General features: G+C 34.1%; 1 protein-coding gene across 1 annotated transcript in view; it reads right to left on the bottom strand.

Moving 5' to 3' along the window:
- TFPI (tissue factor pathway inhibitor) overlaps nucleotides 1–16,694 on the bottom strand; it is a 70,716-nt gene that overhangs the window by 22,824 nt on the left and 31,198 nt on the right. Inside the window, exons 3-6 of the mRNA XM_029933289.1 lie at nucleotides 15,000–15,197; nucleotides 8,162–8,200; nucleotides 4,510–4,686; nucleotides 3,471–3,653 (exon numbers count right to left, since the gene is read on the bottom strand). Of these exons, the coding sequence (XP_029789149.1) occupies nucleotides 3,471–3,653; nucleotides 4,510–4,686; nucleotides 8,162–8,200; nucleotides 15,000–15,197 (597 nt within the window). The remainder of the gene's footprint in view (nucleotides 1–3,470; nucleotides 3,654–4,509; nucleotides 4,687–8,161; nucleotides 8,201–14,999; nucleotides 15,198–16,694) is intronic.

The raw sequence follows: 16,694 nt of genomic DNA, 5'->3' as shown, positions 1-16,694 counted from the left end.
AAAAAAAAAAGTAAAGAAAATAATAAGGGAAAAACCCAAGACACACTCCCTAGGGGGGGACCAGCATGTAATTTCTGTCCTTGACGGAATGTATTAAATAAGCAAACACCACCAACAAGCAAAACAAGTACTATAATGTAAAAATATTTTTAAAAAATGATAACCCTCTCACATGCATAAATGAAAGGTTGCACACAAAGAACTCACATCTTTTCAAGCTTCAATAGTAAATATTCTGCTACTATGTATTAAATACTGCATGGGAAAGAATTTTAAATGAACACGACCATATTCATGTTGTGGGGCATGTTATTATTCCTATATATTGATTCTAAATAAAAAGAATTACATCTATTCAAAAGAAACTAATCAGAGAAGCTTACTCATTTGCTAATAGAACGAGGTTTACATACACATGGGACCATATTTTCTTAAATTGTAATAAAATACCTTAATATAATTGCAAGCACTGGTAGATGTAGTTATTTTTGAGCTGGAATATGAAGAGTCTTCACAGAGCTCAGCAAAAACCTTTGGTGGAAGAGGAGAGGATAATCTAGGTCTAGGAAAAGTGGGGGCACAGCTGCCTTCCTACATTATGCTACTTGGATGAGGTGGAGAAAGGATCATCAGGTCTCCTTGAAGAGGGACGCTGCTTTCCTCCTTCTGCATCTTGGATGGAGTGGCTGAGGGATCACATCGATCTTAAAAAGAGGGAAGGTGTTGCTTCACTGTCATCCTTCACATGTTAAGCCACTCTTGGTCTCAAACTTTCTGTAGTAGTTATTGCAACATTATTTCATGTTTTAGCTTAGGAATGTTATAAAAACAAAAGAATAAGTAACAAATGCTCCTAGAAATAAGAACACATAGTCACACTGTCTAGAGGAATTTAGATTTTGAGGCAAACATATACAATAAAAAATAAAATTCTCTAGACAAAGAAGGCAGATTTTCCCTAAGGTTAAATGCAGTTACCATGAAAGAATTAAATGTCATTGTTTTAAATAAAAATCCTTTTAGTATTTTCTTTTAAGTTCATGTTGTGAATTTTTACTATTTCCTTAGTTAATAATTTATCGTTATAACCATTAATTTTTTATACTTTTTACGGTGCAGCTACATAAAAACTTAGGACATTTATCAGCCAGTTTTTAAAACTCATTTACTTTCTCAAACATATTTTATCTCTCCCTTTCTTTTTTTAAATTTTTATTAAAAATTTCTTTTGAATTTATTTATTTTGAGAGAGCGAGAGAGCACAAGCAGGGGAAGGGCAGAGGGGAATGACAATTCCAAGCAGACTCTGCACCATTAGCACAGGGCCCGATGCAGGGCTCAAACTCACGAACCACAAGATCATGACCTGAGCTGAGATCAATAGTTGAACGCTTAACTGACTGAGTCAGCCAGGTGACCCTGTCTCTTTCTTTCTATATTGGTAAAGTACCTGCCCCAAAATCATGATTTTTATATTTCATAAAACTTTAAGCTGCAACCATCTCCTAACTTACTCCATTCATTATAATGACAACTGAATGAAGACCTTTATTTGAATTAGTGAAGTAATCCAAACAAAAAATACTGAAACATATTTAAAATTGATTTCATGCATTTATTTTATTAGCAGATATACTGTATCACATATATCTTTAAACCCATTAAGTTTGTTATTCTAAACTTGCACATCTTTCACACCATAGGATTAACATCCTTTTTCAATATGTGATTCTTAATTGGATTAAACAAAATGTCACTGAAAGGCACAGGGCTGGAAGAACACAAAGAAACAATGCAATGAAATTACTTAATTTTACAGATAACAAATCAGAACTACAAAGATATTTATCGTTACTATGATTACAAAGTCATGTTTAAAAATGAATTCATCTGGCATTGAATTCACTGCTCTAATTATCAAATCTAATCTAAGGACCTGAAGGCATTTGAATATACTATGTTTTCAAACTCCTTCTGAAATTTTGTATGCCCTTTAATGACATCTCAAGTGCTATTGGAATTTGAGTGCCTACAGTTTAGGGAATTTAATCCCTAAGTTACTCATCCATTTTTTAAGACCTCACATTAAAAAATAAACACTTTACACAAAGAGACTTCTACTTTAGATGTCATGAATTAACCCCGATTCTTAGGCTGGCTTGAGGGAAACAAGGAGGGGTAGGGATGTGGGGAAGTGCAGAGTAAACTGGCGGACACCGAGGCTTAGGGATGTAGAGAACCTATTTCCTTTCACGTGATGGTGCTACAAGTACTGAGTCTGTATGATGTTCCTCTTTAGGTCTCACATCTCCGTATGCTTCCCAGTTGTTCTATAAACATGTTTCTGGTCCTTTGTGACTTCTAAGGTATGGCTTTCAGGGCTGAAGCAAAACTCACAGACATGATCAGGCCAGTGTGGGACAAACATCTGTGCATATATTCCTCATGCTACATAAGGGATAGTCAACATTGCAATGCTTTAAATCCATCTGGGCAGACGTTTTGTTTGCCGTGTGCATGCTTGCTTATTTGTTTGTTGTAAAGACCTGCTCAGAGACTTTCTGATTCCGAATCCCATCAGATTCTGATAAATGGCTGGGGTGGTGAACCTCTGCCCCAGTCTCTTTTTACCCAAGGGCTACAAATTTAATAGCCACAGAACTCTTTCAACTCTTGTCAACTTTACATTTAAAACTTCACTTGAACTGCTTCTAAGCAAAATCTCCAATTCTTGAATGAGCACATGTGATTTTTAAAATATAGGTAGGACCTTATCTTTATCCTGCTAACTTTCAGCTTTCTAAATGGCTTTTTACTGCCCAGATATTTGTGATTTCTGGTTATGTTTTCCAATATTTTTACTATTTTCCCGGTTCTGCATTTTTGTTGGCATATTTCCTTTATGCGTGTTTAAATTTGATAAATATGCAGAAAACTATCTTCAGAATAGCCGCAAATAGCCCAGGTATAGCCCAGAAAAGAATTTTGCATAAATCCAAAAGTAAATTCCTTTCAGAGTGACATAACCTTTGGGGATGGTCACTCGACAAATTACTAATCTGTCCGGTGGCCAAACACCTGAGACCTTGCCCAATGCCATGCTCAGTTTAAGCACGCCTTACTGCCTTTAAAACATTGCTGCCATTATAACACTTTCATCAGACATTGATACAGATAATTCTCAGCATTATTTTATAAGCTAATGTGGCATAGAGTTGAAAATCATAGGGACGTTCTCATGTGATATATAATCAAAAACCTACTTCAAAGCATACTTTAAAATAGATTAGGAAAGTTACCACTCTTATGAGATTGAGTCCTAAATATTTTGAATCTCAGTATTTAAACACACCCTTATTAGATAACAAGAGCTATATTGTTTTAAACAGCAAAGTTCTAATATACATTCCACTTCTGTTGCTACCATAGTATTTTTCTGATAGCAATTTGAAAAAAAGAGAGATTCTTACCCAAAAAGCTAGGGATGTTAGTAGGCTGGGGAGTGAAGGAGTCGTTATTCACAGAACCAGGCGGTAATGTACTGTTCACAGGTTCAGGCAGTAACGTGTTAGTCACAGAATCAAGTGGTGATATACTATCTGTAGGCTCGGGCAAGGATGTATTATTCATTATATCTTCCTGGAGTTCCATCACTGGAAAAAAAATACAGCCAATTAAAATATAGCAGTTCATAATTGTACATAATGCAAAGCAGAGCAGTTGTGTTATGAGTAGACTTCTGAAAATTCTATTCACATTGCTGTTAAATCAGTGAATGGTGAGTATTTACTATATTCACATATAGTTAATATACAGTTACATGTACAGTTAATAAGAATATTTCTGAGTAACTTTGTAGTTCTTGGTCCAAAACGTTAACAGTTAAAATTTAAGGCAATCCTTCCATAAATTTTATGGTTATAAAAAACTGGTTGATTTTCTATGGTTCGTTCCAAAGTACTGCTTGCTCTCAAATTGTTATAAAATCTAAGGGATTTCAGCAGCCAGATTCTTATGCCTACACTGTACTACAATATTCTTAGGAAAGAAAATTAAGTAATATAACTTTAAGAATCTATGGAAGTAATTTCTACTATACATTTCTTAACTATCTATTGCTTTTAAAAATTACTTCTTTATTTCACTTTAAAGAAGGGGGGAAGAAAGAGAGAGAAAGAAAGAGAGAGAATCTTAAGCAGTCTCTGTGTTGTCAGAGCAGAGCCAGATGCAGGGCTTGAGATCATGACCATGAGATCATGACCCTAGGATCATGACCTGAGCTGAAATCTATAGAGTTGGACGCTCAACTGACTGAGCCACCCAGGTGTCCTCTTTTTTTTTTTTAAGTTAACATAGTGACTAGTTTTTAGCATAAGATTTAGTGGATGCAAATGTATCTTCATTTGTCTGGCTGAAACAAAATCTGGGTAAAGCTGAACATCCCGTAAGACGCCTTATTTTTAAAAGAATGACTCTAAATGAAGTAAATGAGATGGGAAATGAACTCACCTGGGTCTTCACAGGTGTTCTTACATTCTTCCAGTGACTCAAAGTTGTTTCGATTGCCAAGGCACCCACCATACTTGAAACGTTCACATTGCTTTGAATTATTGCTATAAAAATACCTAGTTATATAACCTCGACAGATTCCACTGTCTTCATCCAAAAAGCAGAATTCTGGCTTTTCTAGAAATTATAAAAATGTCAGAAAGAATACTTTTTTTGTGAATAATTTGTGTTGATTAAATGTATAACTGAGTAATGGAAGTCATTTAGTGAGTAAACGTGAAAAGTTAAAGATACAAGGTAAACATAGAACTTTATCCACAACTGCACTATATTAAAAATAATCTACTGTATCTAGAGTGACAGAATAAGGAAGAAGGATCTATTGTCACATATAGTTGCTATTGAAATTTCAAGTTCTAAATTTCTCACAGTAAATTAATAGGGCATTAACTATCAACTATTTCATGAATGAAGAGAATAAAAGGTATTTTATTTTATCCTTGGTTTGGAAGTACAAAATATTATGACAAACTTTTGGTTTAATTGTATTCATTAGGCTTATGTGCACTGACATTTAGGAATTATCTGGGAACATTTTGTATTTTTCAGGTGTAGGCTCTCATTAGGGAAAGAAGTATAATGTCTTGCTTCATTACAATAGTTTCAATTTTTAAAAATATCAGAGCAGAAGCTTTGAGGCATATGGAAGCTTCCAGAGCTATTCTTAGAAGTTCCTGAATTCTTATGCTGGAATCTGTATTAGGTATGACATCTACCACTGTGTCTTATTTTTCTTATTCCAGGCATTGGAGTGACTCCAACAGTATAGAAGCAGAAAGGAAATACATATTCAGGGATTGGAGAGGCACTTGAAAAAAATTTAATACCCATTCTTTGATAGTATTCCAAACCAGACTAAACTCAGCTGTCACAAAGTTGTGCCACTGTGATCTACATTACAAACCTTGTCTACATGCATACTCTGTAAAAAAGAGAATTAAATTTATTTTCAAATTTATGATCGCTAGATATATGGAACTTGAATTTTTAGGGCAAAGTTCCAACTCCTCCATTTTTTCCCCTGCACTTATATTATCAGAGTGGCAAAATGAACTGTAGTATCCTTTTATAGTTCTGGAAGCAACTTCTTCTTCTATCATAGGGCAGCAATATTCAGGAGTGTTTTACTACAAGAGCATATATTTAATACTGTTAATGATTTCTGCAACAGTTGCAGATCTTTAGAAAAAACAATTTCCTATGAGAGCACTGTTTTATTAAATAAAACATCCTATTTAATATAGTGTAAAAGATCTATTTCTATTACTTCTGAAAGTACCAATTTGAAAGTTACTCTATTGCTTATTGCTTCTCAATGTGAATGTTACTACTTTCCCATAGTAACAATTTATAGTTAAGTTTATGGCACAAGGGAAAAAATTCTAAACTTTTGTAATGTTTTTCTATAACAGAAAGAACAAAAATATATTCAAATATCATTTTGGTATGTTTTGGCCTTAGCATGTACTTCTTATAAGATGTTAAAACAATCTTGACAGAATATAAGAATTCTATAATTAACAAAAAGGAGTAGGTAAAATGTACTGCATATAAAGAATACAAAACAATAAGAAATTATGCTGAGAAGTATAATTAAGAAATTATACAACTAGAAGTTGCTATTATTTATGGGGCCCCATTGTAGGACATAAATTTATTTTAGGATAAAGTTGAAATTGCACATTTGTAAAATAATTCTCCTTGAGCCTACAGTTTAAAATACGGTTACAAAACTAAAATTCATGCCCCATATTCCTCAGATAAAGTAATATTTGTATTAAATCTACATACACAACACTTGCTCTAAACTGATGCTTGGCTAAAACACTAAATACAGACTTTAAGCCATGGACCAACTTCCACAAACCACATTAATTTTCACTACTTGGCAATTGTCTTAAACCAAACTATTTCAAAGCTGTTGTCTTTATAACTGATCCAATGTTGATGCTAGGAAGCATATCACAGAGTTCACTTCAAATTGATATATTTAGAGGTCTTTATTATGAATTGGTTGGTAATTTCACTGAGTGAAGCAATGCAGTGAACTGGAGTAGAATAAAATCAAAATTGAGAAACCCTTATTTTGCTCTTCAGTATGACCACTATTTCTTCTACGATGATTAAGAACCATAAACCTACACAGGATGAACATTTTTAGCTTGTATCTAAGGAAATGCTATATTTTTTCTTCAGTTCATTCCAATCTAACAAAACTCAGAAAAAAAAAAAGATTCATAACTTGTTAAAGGTAAAAGCGCTTTGTTTCTCTGAATGTGCTCAGTTAATAGTCAGGGAAATCGGGAATCAAATAGGGGAAGGATTCCTGTGGTTCTTAGCAGAGACGAGCTCCTTCATAGCCCACATTCTTCTTCTCACATCTAATAATGTATACTGTGCTTTACAATTTATTAGAGTGTTTTTCATACATTGTTAATTTTTTTAGTCTTTGGAGACAACTAAGTTTGCTAAAAGTAAGATACTATATTTTTGGAAAAATATCAACATGAATTAGTAAAAAAAAAAAAAGTGATTTAATTCCAAATATTTAAATATACAATAAATACCATAATTGGATGTAAATTTTATCTGCATATAATTTTTTCTTAATTTCATATTTTTGTAAAAACATCTTAACATTTAAATGTTGATATTTTCTTTCATTTAATAAAAACATTGAACATTTTTGTAAAGATTAATTCGGCATTTATAGAAAGCTATTTTAAAATTTGTGAATAAGTAGATCTACTGGTGGTATTTATAAAAACCTTGCTACCAAATTTATAAATTTTGATTCAAAGTCTAATGTCTTCAGGTTATCCATCACAAAAGCCTTCAATTTTCTCACATAATTAAATTGAAGTCTGTAAAATCAAAATACACTGAATTTTGTATCTCTGTCACATCTGAGTTAAATTGATTTCATTGTTCAGTAATATTCAAATGCAAATGATACAAATGGTAATTGAAACAAGTCGGTGCCTAGACCTTTACTGAAAAGAGAATACCTTTCTTGATCTATTGGTACATTTTTTCATGTTCTAATATAATATATGCATCAAAATAATTATTTTTAGATAAAATCAATAAATAAAATAAATCACAAAATAAAAGGTATGCAAACACACTAAAAAACGATGATAAGAGCAATCACTTAGTGTTAAATATTTCCATTTACTTCTGCATATAGACGATGCACAACTCCAAGGCATATAACCATTCAGGAGAACACTGGATAAAGCTTACTAAAGCTACACAATGCTGAGATAGCAAGGGATTAGAGCTCTGAGAACTAAAGAGTAGAGGCATCTAAAGTTCCGTTTCGGAGTGGTTGAAACAGCATGTGCATGACTCTGGAATGTGACTGATCTCATACTAAATATCAGGGCGCATTAGAATTGTTTTAAATATAGCGTTTGAAGGCTTCCCCTACAAATATCATATATTTGTGTCTAATTTTTCACTGTATCCACTGAAAACACCATTTCAAAGATTGCATGGGGTTATGATGAGCTCCATATCAAAGAAAACTAAGAATTGACTTTCTAAGTGTCTTAAATACACTGTAATTAGCATACAAATGAATGTTTACCTTTTTCTAATGTGGTCTCTGTCCTGGTCTTTAGAATATCTGTAAGAAAAACATGTATCAATTACCACGAATTATAATATCAATAAATTATATATACTTTCAACTTAAAAAACTAGACTGATGTATTTATTACCATTAAAACTATTCTTTAATGTAATATCAATAAATTACTTATTTTCTCTAAGGATTAATTTTAATTATATAAATTTTAAGCCATCTATATTTTAACATAATACTGTCTCAAAAACGATGTTGAAAGTTTTTAACACATTGACAACAATAAGAATTTATGGTTAACTACATTTGCTATTCAAAAGATCTATGATTAAAAGTGATTAAGAGATGGGGCGCCTGGGCAGCTCAGTCAGTTAAGCGTCTCGTCCTTGATTTCGGCTCAGGTCATGACCCCACAGTTTGTGACAAGCCCCACATCGGTCTCTGCACTGATAGTGCAGAGTCTGCTTGGAATTCATTCTCTCTCTCTCTCTCTCTCTCTCTCTCTCTCTCTCTCTCTGCCACTCCCCTTGTCCTGCTGTCTCTGTCTCTGTGTCTCTCTCTCAAAATAAATAAATGAACTTTAAAAAGAAAGTGATTAAGATAGAATCTACCTCTGAAACCAAGATCACACTGTATATACTATATGCACTAGCTAACTTGAAAATAAACAATATTTTTTAAAATGTTATTAAGATAATGTAAAATATGCAAGTAATTCAAGCAGCCTACTTTGCTTGAATTACTTTCATATTTGTCTGAAATATAAAAAGGACAATTTCTATAGAGAATTGAGAGTGGGGGTGGAAGAAACCAGAATTCTCTCCTTTCCTGATTCGTTCCACTGCTATATTATTTCAACCCAATTACATGTTGCATTATTATTTCCAAATACAGAAGAGAACTGAAGCAAAAAGTATCTGTGACATAGTTTTTGGTTTAACTTCAAAGAATTAATGGAATGACTCCACTCAAGAACTAGGATGTTACTTTGACCCACTATATAAAAGTATGGATTCTAAGTTCTAAATTAAATGATAGGTAATGAGGGGCGCCTGGGTGGCTCAGTCATTTGAGCGTCCCGCTCTTGGTTTCAGCTCGGGTCACGACCTCATGGTGGTTCCTGAGTTCAAGCCCCAACACGGCAGGGTGTGGAGCCCCTACCTCAGGCTCCAGGCTGCCAGTGCAGAGCCTGCTTGGGACTCTGTCTCCCAGTCTCCCTCCTCTCCCCCTCCTTTCTCTCGAATATATAAACTTTAAACATTAATGATAAGCAATGAAATTCAAATTGATATAATATGTGAAATTTTCATTTAGTCATGTAAATGTCAGGAAAGCTGAGTGATGCTTGTTGTAGGATCATTTGTTTTATGCAGAAAGGCTTTGGTCAAGGCAGCTTATAATTAGCGGTACGGCCAGAGAGACAAATGGAAAGAGCGAGAGAGAGAGAGAGAGAGAGAGAGAGAGAGAGAGAGTTGGCTTATATGCCTCTTTCAGCCCAAAATCAGCAGCTAAGTTATTTTTTGGAGAATAAAACCTCTTCAAAAGAGAAGGTAATGAGGTCTTTTTTTTTTGAATTTTGAAAACTAAGTTTCATTCAATAGTCTTTTAAAAAAGGTGTGTTTCTAATTATATTTTAAATATTAAGAAAACTTCAGGAGTCTTTTTCATTGTAAATAAAAAACTCTCATTTAATGTGTTTTAATTAGATAGTGGATTGTTATAATAAGCTTATACTAAAATATTTTTACATACAACTAATTTGTTATAGTTTTAATTTATGAGGGCAAAGAAAGACTATATGTAGGTAAATGTTACGTCAGACTAGATTGCTAAAGAATAATTTTTATTGGTTTGCCTACTGACAACAGCCATTGGATGGGAACATAGAAATGCTTAATTTTAATGTTCATGCAGTTTTAAAAGAGATAACTTGTTTGTTTTCTGATTCCATTCCAAGTTGGATAACTTTAGCTGGTATACATGTGAATTTACTCAAATATGTGATTTGACACACTGGAATTTAAATGTATTTATATCACCAATGATTATTTTTTACAATTCTGAAAATAAGAACCATGAACACCCTATTTCATTGCTATTTATGCCAAATATAGTCTGAAAAAATAGATAAGTTTGACAGTAAACTACCCAAATTATTATATTTTCGTAGATTTATTTAGAACATATCATTTCCTGGGACACCTGGGGACTTAGTCAGCTAAGCGTCTGTTGACTTGGGTTCAGGTTATCACCTCATGGTCCATGAGATTGAGCCCTGCATCAAACGCAGTGCTGACAGCTCAGAGCCTGCTTGAGATTCTCTCTCTCTCCCTCCCCCACTGGTGCACATATGCACGCTCTCTCTCTCTCAAAATAAATAAACAAATAAAGAATATAGCATTTACTAATGATATCTTTTTCCAAAAATAATGATCAACGGTAGTGTGGTTTAGGCTAGGGGAAAAAAAGCAACTAATCGGAAAGACAAACATCTTGAGAGCCGTGTATTTGAAGCCATTTTACAAACTTTTTTTTAAAATGTATTACCTATGTTTCCATGTCTCTGTTATTACATACATAAATACACCAAACAAAAGTATACATATTTGAAAACAACTAACAAAGCAACTTTACATGCACAAGGAGAGCTGTGCCTACCTATCAAACTAACACACTGATAGTTCCTGAAATGTTTGGCTTGCCCTTATTCTCAGGCATGTTAGTTTACAAGCTTCAGTTCCCACTGGTCTTCCCAAAGAATACAGAACTTCACTTTTCAAACCTTACTATATAGTGTTTAAGTCATATGATTTACCTTATGTGCCCTATACTTATACCGTCTTCCCTTTCCCTAGGAAAAGCACTTAAAAATTGATATGAATTTCTACAATGAAACACCTAATGGCATTCTGTCAACAATTTATGCTTAAGTAATTAACATGTATTAAACAAAAAAAATCAACAATTTCTCAAAATAATCACATTGATCTTAGTTAATTGTAAAATAATTAGGTTCTCTGCACAGAGAACACCACTTTTGAGAGATTTCACTGGCCTGCTTCTATAATATTTATACCTTATCATGTCAACTAAGCAACATGTGTTACACACGAGGAAAAATCGAAACTACTTATGAGCATAATAAAAAAATACATAATTTAGTAGATGGAGACATGAGCAAGCAAAACAGGATAAAATGACACCATGTTGACGTCATTATTTTCTAATGTTTCCAAGTGCTTTCAAGCAGTCACATTCTTTACTTGAAAGGATCTTTCCCTTGAACAGGTACTATAAATATTTGTATATATAACTAATGATTTTAGTCTGTATGATTAGGTAGAAACAGGTTTCACAGGAAGAAATGATTACTTTCAGAGAGTAACAAGTTACGTTCAGGATCGAAACAAAGCAAAGCTTTTATCATGTTTGTTAGTTTTTCTTTATTAAACGGTTATTCCATTTCTAATATGAATTTAAATTCCATTTAAATAATATGTCCATCTTCATAGAAAGTCAAATAACCATGGTTGTATAGTATTTATTTCTAGACTGTTTATCTGTTCCATAGATTTCTGTCTGTCCTTATACTCACATCATCCTCCTCAAGTTCGGGAGCTGTACTAGAATTCTTAAAATCAGATAAAGTCCTCCAAACTTTCTCTTTTATTCAAAACTGGCTGCCATTTTAGGTCTTTTGTATTGCATATCAGTTTTACAGTTGATTAATTAATGTACAAACAAAAACTTGCTGGAGTTTGATTGGTATAGGATAGAATTTCCAGATCCATTTGGGGAGAATTTATATCTTAACAATGAGCCTTTCAATCTCTTAATAGGTTTTGTATGTCTGTTTGTTAATGTCTCCTTTATTTGCCAATGACTTTTTAACAATGTTTTATAGATTTCATTGTAAATGTTACGCAGTTTTTAATTTATATCCATCCCTAAGAATTTCATGTTCCATTATTTTAAATGGAATTGCCCTTTTACAAATTTGTCTAATTTTCTATTTGTTCAATGAGTTTTCTTTTTTTAACATTTATTTATTTTGAGAGAGACAGACAGAGTGTGAGGAGGGGAAGGGCAGAGAGAGAGGGAGATAAAATTTCAAGCAGGCTCCAGGCTCTAAACCTACAGCACAGAGCCTGACGTGGGGCTCGAACCCATGAGGGAGATCATGACCTGAGTGGAAGTTGGACGCTCCACTGACTGAGCCACACAGGCACTCCTATCCAATGAGATTTCTAAAACCATCTTCAAGTTCTTAAAGTTTTTCATGAATATATTTGGGTTTTCTTTCCGTTATACGGGGACTCTGGGAGTTGTTCCACTTCCAAATCACTATATTTTCTCAAACTTACGGAATTTCATCAAGTGCATGTTATTTTGTTATTCAGTGACAAATTCAAAGGGACCTTTATCCAGACTTCTTAGCTTTTTCTCTAATATGTCCATTGTCTCCAACATATAACGCCTCAGAACCCAGTCACCCCAGCCTCCTACTCTCTAATTCCATACTGTCTCCCAGGGAGACCACCATGCTGTTCTTGGGTTCCCTTTCATTGGCCGTAGTTCAGAAGAGCCTTCATGCGGAAAGCTAGAGATGGCAAGCCTCATCTCATGAGTCTCTTCTCTTAAAGATCACAAGCCTGCACTGCCTTTTGATTAATGTCTGCAAATAGTTGCTTCATATATTTTGTACAGTTTTCTAATCATTTATATTCTGAGAGAAAGTTCAATTCCAGCTATGGCATCATAGCTGAAGATGGAATTTTTCTTAGATGATCTTTTGAAAGTCTAGCAATGCTTTTTCTATATGCCAGCTATATCTTTAACTTTCTATGTAACACACTTTCTATATAAAACACTCGCTTTTTATGTAAAACACTCAGATATTCAAACAATAACATAAGTGGCTTTTGGAGATATAATAAGATGGAAGTAAGAGACTCATATTCGTATGCGAGGTATATAAACATATAATGATGTTTTAGGAGATATTATAAGCAAGGCAGTCAGTGAGGAACCAAATGATTATGTTTGATTATTTCTAAAGAAAAGGGTAACTTTCACACAACGGTGAAATAAATTATTTGTAAATTGTGAAAAATAAACAGGTATGTACTCCTGGAAAGAGGCCAGTTGATGAAGATGTTTAGGCTGCCAAGGGACAAAGCGAGAATTACAAATGGGGCAACCAGGCCTATGAGCCAAGGTGCTAACTCTGAGTGATATTCAACTCAACACAGAAGCACACTTGGCCCAGTATGGAAGAGAATGAGGTAGAATGAATGGAGAATGGTCAGGCAGTCACAAAAACCAAAGGCACCACAGAGGACAACTGAACTGCTTAATCTGTGTTAGTAACATTTCCAGCATATCTATGAGAAGAAAGAAGGAAATAAGTTCTCTGAGGTCAAAGAAATATATTTGCATCAATCCTTTTCTGTCAGCTCTGGAATATACAACCAAGCACCCCACAGAGTCAGGGAGGAGAGAAGTTCTCTCTTTTCAACACACTGACATTTTCCCACAGGCCAAGAGCATCATGATGCCAAGGCTGTTTTGTAAAAGCTATTCTGGAAAACATTGTCAAAGTGAAAATGCATAGCTGCCTGTTTTGCGAAAAAGCGAGGCACCTAGTGTTACTAACTAAAGATACCATCTCTGTAATACTACAGTTTCATTCAAATAGCTATGAACACACTGTGGGGAAATTTGGGGCTACAAACTGGGGGAAATAAATATAATCCAGCGTCTTCTATCCTTTAAATAGCTCACAATTCAGAAGAATAAAACAGAAATAAAAGCATTCAAAATTTGACCAGCAATGATTTGGAATTTATCACCATGAGATGAGATAAAAACCACATTATAGTTTGTAAAACTCAGGAAGCAGTGTTAATAGGATTAAAACAAAATAAAAGTGTTCAATAAAAGTTAATAATATGATATACTTTTAATAGGATTGAAGCAAAATTAAAGTGTTCAAAAAGCTTAAAAAGAATATCATATGATATACTTTTAAACATTATTACTTAGTAAAAATATGAGAAGTTGGGCGCAGTGAAATCTATAAGGGTCAGTAAGTGTAGTATTTTCTACAATATTCCAAGTTCCCAGAGAAAATGATTTAATTTTAATACATATATATATATTTCTGCTTTTTTAAAAGTTTGTTTTGAGAGAGAGGGTAGGAGAGGGGCAGAGAAAGAGGGAGAGAGAATCCCAAGCAGGCTCTGCACTGTTAGCACAGAGCCCAATTCAGGGCTCTAACTCACAAACCATGAGCCCAAATCAAGAGTCAGGTGCTTAACCGACTGAGCCACCCAGATGCCCCTATTTCTGCTTTCTGATGCAGTTTAGAATTTTCTAATTAGTAGCCACCGAGAGCCTCAAAGTGCATTCTCAGATTTATTACTTTGACAGAGAATAGCTCTAGGATCACAGTACTGATAAAGGAAAGACTAAGTCAATGTGACTAACAGTTTCTTTCCTGCCTACTCCTAGTTGCCCAGGAAGGCTGAATTATATTCACTTTATTACAGATAATAAAATCAGTGAACTTAAAGGTTTTTCTTCTTTATTATGGAGAAAAATAGAGGACAATAAATGGGGCTTAATATAATTTATAATAAATGACATAAACAATGAAAAACAATAGTTGCACATGAATGCCGAAAACGTGAACAAAATATCCCTTGGAATGTTAAAATAGCTTTAACATGTTTCCTAAAATTATCAATCTTTGATTAGATCTAATAACCCTAAACTTTTTTTTTTTTTAAAGTTAAAGGAACCCAACAGCTCCTGGTAATAAGTGTCCCCAGAAACCTACCTCCCATACATATTTGTTCGCACTTTTCCAGGCTTTCAAATCGATTCAGATTTCCTTCACATCCCCCATATATAAATTCTTCACATTGTTGAGTGTGAATATTGAAAAAAAATCTCGTAAGGATTGCTCTGCATGGGCCATTATCCGCTTTCAAAGCACAAAATGAATGTTCAAGTTTCAGTGGTGGTAACTCATCATCTACAAGGTAAAAATAAAAGAGATATAAGCCTTCATCAACACTGCAATAATGTTCTTTATTCCTTTTCATTTCCTTTTCAGCATGTCCTAATTTTTCTGAAAAAGTACAACAGAAGTAACACAGGCTGAAGAAACCATGGCCATTTATTCAAGATGATCACACAGGTACACAAAGTTTATAAACACACCAAATGAAACAGGTTTTATCAACTATTGAAATTTAATAGTTGATTATTGATTATGTAAGGAAAATGTAGAATAGTTTTCTAGACTCTTGTTGCATTTGCTTAAAAATATACCAGCTGATCAATATGGAACTGAGTAGCAATTGTTAGGTAACTAGTGTGTTGACATTGCAAATAAAGAGACATCTTTTTAAATTCAGTGGTTTTTAAGGGCAGACACTAAAGGACAGCTCTTTGATTTGCTTTTTCTAATCCACAGTCGTGTCATTTTTTACACATAAACAATTTGTTGAAAACAACAGTATATCTACATTCATATAAATGTATACTGTATCATACTATGGTAAGCCACTGCCCTAATTAGGAAAATTTGGTTTTGATATTACAAGTACATATAAATCATGGTCATTCTTTAACTTACCATGCTTGGTGATGGTGTTTTAGCAATGTTGAAAAAAGTTAAACAATCCTGTCTACGTTTTAAAATAGAATGAGGCAATTCTTTTGATCTTGAGTTAGAATTTTTCCCCCTCAATATTTAGTCATTTATTTTAGTCACAGAAAGATTTCATATCTTGTGAAGGGGGTTGTACATACAGAAAACTCAACTACAGTTTATCTTATTTTATTTTATTAATATTTTTTGTCAAATTGGTTTCCATATAACACCCAGTGCTTTTCCCAACAAGTGTCCCCCCTCCATGACCATCATCCCCTTCCCCCCGCCCCCTTCAGCCCTAAGTTTATTTCAGTATTCAATAGTCTCTCATGATTTGTGTCCCTCTCTCTCCCCAATGCTCGTTCCCCCTTCCCCTCCCTATGGCTCTCTGTTAGGTTTCTCCTATTAGACCTATGAGTGCAAACATATGGTATCTGTCCTTCTCTGCCTGACTTGTTTTACTTAGCATGACACCCTCAAGGTCCATCCACGTTGCTACAAATGGCCATATTTCATTCTTTCTCATTGCCATATAATACTCTATTGTATATATATACCACATCTTCCTTGATCCATTCATCAGGTGATGGACATTTAGGCTCTTTCCACGATTTGGCTATTGTTGACAGTGCTGCTATGAACATTAGGGTGCATGTGCCCCTATGCATCAGCATTTCTGTATCCTTTGGGTAAATCCCTAGCAGTGCTATTGCTGAGTCATGGGGAAGTTTTATGGATAGTTTTTTGAGGAACCTCCACACTGCTTTCCAGAGTGGCTACACCAGTTTATATTCCCAGCAACAGTGTGGGAGGGTCCCTATTTCTCCACATCCTCACCAGACTCTATAGTCTCTTGATTTTGTTCATTTTAGC

Source organism: Suricata suricatta, chromosome 3, assembly GCF_006229205.1.
Source record: "Suricata suricatta isolate VVHF042 chromosome 3, meerkat_22Aug2017_6uvM2_HiC, whole genome shotgun sequence".
Taxonomy (NCBI): domain Eukaryota; kingdom Metazoa; phylum Chordata; class Mammalia; order Carnivora; family Herpestidae; genus Suricata; species Suricata suricatta.
This window is presented reverse-complemented; position numbering and strand designations above follow the sequence as displayed.